Source organism: Podarcis muralis, chromosome 14, assembly GCF_964188315.1.
Source record: "Podarcis muralis chromosome 14, rPodMur119.hap1.1, whole genome shotgun sequence".
NCBI lineage: Eukaryota > Metazoa > Chordata > Lepidosauria > Squamata > Lacertidae > Podarcis > Podarcis muralis.
The window spans coordinates 46,723,854-46,728,613 of NC_135668.1; the positions used below are offsets into that span (position 1 = coordinate 46,723,854).

A 4,760-nucleotide genomic window follows, 5' to 3' on the forward strand; every position below is an offset into this window, starting at 1 on the left:
GCCAATGGGGCCTCCTAAAAAAAATATTGTTCATAATCCCCCCCCAAAATGGGTTGTATTCCAAAAAAAGGTTGCAAACCGGGACACACATTAAGGCATCTAAGCCTTAATGGTTGCAGGACAAGTAAGAAATCCAACAGGTGGAGAATTTATTTCCAGCGTGGAACTGCAAGGAAGGTGGGCACAGCAACACCTGTTGAGCATCTGCCTTCCTTGCAGCAGCGAATGCTGTTGGGCAAGGAGGGAAGAATTTATTAGCATTCACTAGTAAACCAGCAATCATTTTTCCACGCCAAGGAAAAAGTCCAAGCCCGAGGAAAGGAAAGGGTTAACGGTTCCCGATGAGCTTATTGGCTGAGCGCGCAGCCAGTGCAGAGCAGATAACGCCGCCGGGGGGAGGGAGGCGAGCGCTCCTCCGTCCCTAATGCGCACGCGTGCTTTGCGTCTGAGGTTGCCTTAGAGACCGAGAAGCCGGTTTGTTTATATCCGGGAACTTTCGGTTATTTCTCCCTTCCCACTTCCGCCTCCGGTTGCCCCTTCCAAGATGGCGACCATAACAGAGTTGAAAGCAGGTAAAGGGAAGTGGGAATATTCTTTTTCATTTGTCTTGGTGCGCGGAGGAGGGGGGGCACTTGTTTTAAACTTATTTTTCACTGGGGGTGTGTGTGTGTGTCTGCCCTCCCCCAACTCTGCTTCTAAGCCTTTAAGAGCTGCATAGCAGGTGGAAGTTCAACTGGTGGAGCTGCTACTCTGTTGTGGGGTTCTGCACCTGTTGCCTGGCTGCCCGTCATGGACTTGATGGGGAGACGTTTTATCATGCCAACAAGGAAGCATATTTAATTCTGTCTGCTTTACAAAAAGACGACAATCTCATTCTTCTTTGTTAATTTGCAATTGTTTTAATGTCCAGCATTTCTAATGAAACTTGGCTTCCGTCCAATGCAGCTTATGAGAACTAAAGGCTTAGCTATTGTCAGTTGTTCTCTTTTTTGGGGGGGTATGTGTTTGTTTGTTTTCGCACTTGGAACAGCTGCAGCGGGGTTTCTAGTTAATAGAAAAGCTGCCTGGTTTTGTACTCCCAAGTTTTAACAGACACGCTGGAGAAGAGAGGTACGCTGGGACAGATCAAAGCAAGGATCAGAGCTGAAGTTTTCAACGCGCTGGATGACCAAAGCGAACCACGGCCATCGTTGTCCCATGAGAACCTTTTAATCAACGAACTGATCCGTGAATACTTGGAGTTCAACAAATACAAATATGCTTCATCTGTTCTAACAGCGGGTGGGCCTTTTTCCTATTTCCTTTTCTCTGTTGCATGGATACTGTCCAATAAATAATGAATATGGAAATGGAAATCACAGAAGTTACAGTCCTACAGAAATGTGGCTCTGGGTGGCTGGAGATTCGTGGCTGGTGAATAGTGATTCGTTTGCGAGCTATGCATGATGGGGGTTACTAAAATAGCTAGGTACATACAATTCCTGCATTGCAGGGGGTTGGACTAGGTGACCCTTGGGGTCCCTTTTAACTTTTACAATTCTATGATTCTATGAATCCGAGTTCAGAAAGGATTGGGAAGACTTAATGTTCACATGTTCTGTTTTTCAGAGTCTGGCCAGCCTGAAGTTCCGTTGGACAGAGAATTTCTTGTTAATGAATTAAATATAGTTGAAGATCCAAACAGCAGATCAGTGTAAGATGACATAGTCCATATCTTCTCGTTCTATAAACTCCCTCTGGATTTTGAATGCCTTAAGTGTTGATATATGATGAATACATTCTTAATCATATATGTGCAGGACAACACATATAATGTTTTCCCTACACTTCAGGGGCTCTGAAGGTAAATTGCTAAAGCTATAATCTTATACATACTTACCTGGGAATAAAGTCCCGTGCAGTTCAATAAGTCTACTTCTGAGTAGATAAGATTATGCTGTAAGTGTGCCTCCAAAGAGTGCTTACAAAGAAGTCAATTTCCTTGGACCCAGAGGGCCTTGCTTCTGAGTTACAATCATATGGCAATTGTTTGTTCTTTGCTGAAAATCTGCAAGCATAGTCCAGCAAAGATTCCCCCTGTGCAAGTTCCACTGAAGTAAATGGGAGTGGCTAATGATCCTTTGCCCCTTGTTTCTTCAGCTCTCTCTACTCAACATTCCCCCCCCCCCCCCATTTTTTAACAGGCCACTTCTGTACGGAATTATAAACCAGCTGTTACATGGTAATGAAGAAAAGGTCTGCAATACATTCCCCAGAGCACCTTCGTTACAGGCTTCGAACCAGCCAACGAAAGGAGTCAAATGGGTATGGTTTGGTTAGGGTGTGTGGGCGTGTGTATAATGCAGGAGTGTTTAACCTATGGTCCTCCAAATGTTGTTGGACTACAACTCCCATAATCCCTGGGCTGTGCCAGCAAAGTCTGATTGGAGTTGGAAGACCCAAAAAATTCTGAACCACAGGTTTGCCACCCCTGAGAGGGGCTTGCAAATAAGCTTTACTTTCAAGGAAAAGAGAAGTTACTGTTCTGACACTGGCACACATTGTCATTGGTACTGAGACATAACCAAACATAAAACCTGGCCACTTTGAGGTCTACTTCCTCCTGTATTAAGATGGAGAATCTGATGCTCTCCAGATGTTGTTGGCTTTTCACTCCCATTGGCCCTAGCCAGCAAAGGACAATGGGAGTTGTAGTCCAGCAATGTATGGAGGGACATAAACGCCCCAGTCCTACATGAATTGGCCATCTTGTTAAGATTTGCTTTGGAAGTTCAAAACCGGGTCCCATCATTGTTGGAGTCAATGTCGATGGCAACTGGAGAGAGAGCCTTCTGGGCTTTGCAACTTCCTCCCTCGAGTGGTTTGCCTGGTGCCGAGTTTATTATCTTTTAAGTGCATTCTGGATTTCTTCTCTTACTTTGGTTTTTAACCTGTGCAGGTTGCTGTTGTGTCTTGCTGCTGTAGTTACTTGTTTTGTTTATATTGGAAACTGTTCTGAGAATCTGTATTGAAGAATGGCATATTATTGATTGGGATGTTTGGGTAACATTGGTCACAGAGGAGATCTGCTACGCGGTTCACCCAAATTAGTATTGCAAGAGCTGCTGGCAGCGTGATTCTATACTCAAAAGTGAGTCCTTCTGAATTCATTGGGACTTGTTTTCAAGTAAGCGTGCACAGGACTGCAGTAGCAAAGGCACAAGACTTGCCTTTATCCTGTCTGGAAACAGTGGATGAGAGGTGCCATTCACTGGAAAGATAACTTGCACAAGCCTAGCTTAAATGAGCAGGAGTTGTGCAAGAGCATAGTATGATTCTTCTGCAACTTGAAAGCAATTTTCCAAGAAGGTTTTTGGCTTCCATGCAGGAAAACTAGTTGGCCAGTGATGTGATCTGTAGGTTCAGCTCATCCCAAGTAGATCTCATAAGAAAATATGATTACTGTGAACAATCCACTCAAGAGCTGGCATTACTTACCTTTCTCCCTGCCACCTGGCCATCCCATGTTGAAATGCAACACAACGTCTTTGTTTTAATTCACAGGCGCCGCTGCGGAGCCAGGATGCATAGCCGGCCCAAAGCTTGAAGATCTGTTGAGTTCACGGGGCCTAAACAGATAAAATAAACCATCATGGGTCTTTAATGCACAGCAGGTGTTTATTTGTTACTGTGCAAAGTTTTAAAGATTGATTGGTAAAATGGGTAAGAACTATTTTGTAGAAGTGACATTTCTAATCAGCTTTGTGCTGTGGTTTCCTCTACAGTTCTAGTTCAAGGTATATTGTTGGTAAAAGGAGGGATATGTTAGTGTGGAAACATAAGAAACTGTGACAGTTTTACAGCATCAGTCTTCTCTTGGTGGCTCAGAATCCATTTATTTTCATGGCATGATAAATAGTAAAAAAAAAGGGGGGGGGGAGCAGGTTTGGGCTATAGGTGGGTCCGGGGTCTAAAAATTAAAAGCATCCAGCGTTTCAGCTCAGTGTCATACTGAATTCTATTTTTGGTTCTTTGTACATGAATAAAAGATAATTTGCCTCAAACTTTGACTTGCGAGGGTGTCCGATAATTGAATCCTTATGTGGTGGAAATAGGGACTTTTCACAACAACGATAGGGACTTTCCACAATAATTGATGTTAGCAATTACAGAAATGGGATCATGTTATTTTAGGAAATGTTTCAGCCTTCCCTGCAAGCCTGAAGTGTTTTCCAGTGTTCAGCAAAGAACAGTGTTAAGCCTCAGCTAAGGATATTATATAGATTTAGGACCAAGTTAGGGGTATGGTGCAGATATAATGCTGTTGAGCTTTTGTGCTCTGCCTTTCCTTCCTCTTCTCACATGCCCTGATTGAGTAGAGACTTCCTGATTTCCTAACCACAGTTTCCTGTGACATCCAAACTAGGAAACTCTGGTTTAAGCACTGCCTACAAGCCAAGATTGAAATTCTGGGTGCAGTAGGATAAAAGACTTGAGCTCCTAGCTACTTCTCCTCATTGGAGCAGCACTGCAGTGTTATGATTGAGGGCAGGTTGCTCTCCCTGGTCTCTCATTTGAAGAAATTAGCAAAAAGAAACAAGGATAAAAATTAAGATCTGTATGTAAAATGGGAAGAATACAGTGATCAGCTAACAGCTCTCCCAAGCCACCCTTGGCTGAGCAAATGCTGCGATGTCATGGAATGCTCACAAACATTCAGGCTTCTTTGGGGGGATTTGTCACTTCAGAGGGGAGTAAAATGTAAGGTTGGGTTAGGAAAC

General features: G+C 43.7%; 1 protein-coding gene across 4 annotated transcripts; it reads left to right on the forward strand.

Annotated features, from left to right (window-relative positions):
• Positions 1–445: 445 nt before the first annotated feature.
• CEP20 (centrosomal protein 20) lies at positions 446–4,043 on the forward strand. Of its 4 annotated transcripts, XM_077918631.1 has the most exons (6): positions 447–572; positions 1,084–1,281; positions 1,609–1,693; positions 2,184–2,304; positions 3,544–3,619; positions 3,651–4,043. In XM_077918631.1, the coding sequence occupies exons 1-5, from the start codon at positions 545–547 to the stop codon at positions 3,568–3,570; spliced, it is 459 nt and encodes a 152-aa protein (XP_077774757.1). In that variant the 5' UTR covers positions 447–544; the 3' UTR covers positions 3,571–3,619; positions 3,651–4,043. The 4 variants fall into 4 exon arrangements, with proteins under 4 accessions (XP_077774758.1, XP_077774757.1, XP_028562612.2 ...); XM_077918632.1 differs by lacking the exon at positions 2,184–2,304 and having other exon boundaries at positions 446–572; XM_028706779.2 differs by having other exon boundaries at positions 3,544–4,043.
• Positions 4,044–4,760: the final 717 nt, after the last annotated feature.

Excerpts from the sequence above, each read along its gene's own strand:
- CEP20 (XM_028706779.2), top strand. The coding sequence starts at position 545 with ATGGCGACCATAACAGAGTTGAAAGCAG. Across the intron at positions 573-1,083 it reads CATAACAGAGTTGAAAGCAG|TTTTAACAGACACGCTGGAG; the intron begins GTAAAGGGAAGT and ends TGTACTCCCAAG. Across the intron at positions 1,694-2,183 it reads GATCCAAACAGCAGATCAGT|GCCACTTCTGTACGGAATTA; the intron begins GTAAGATGACAT and ends ATTTTTTAACAG.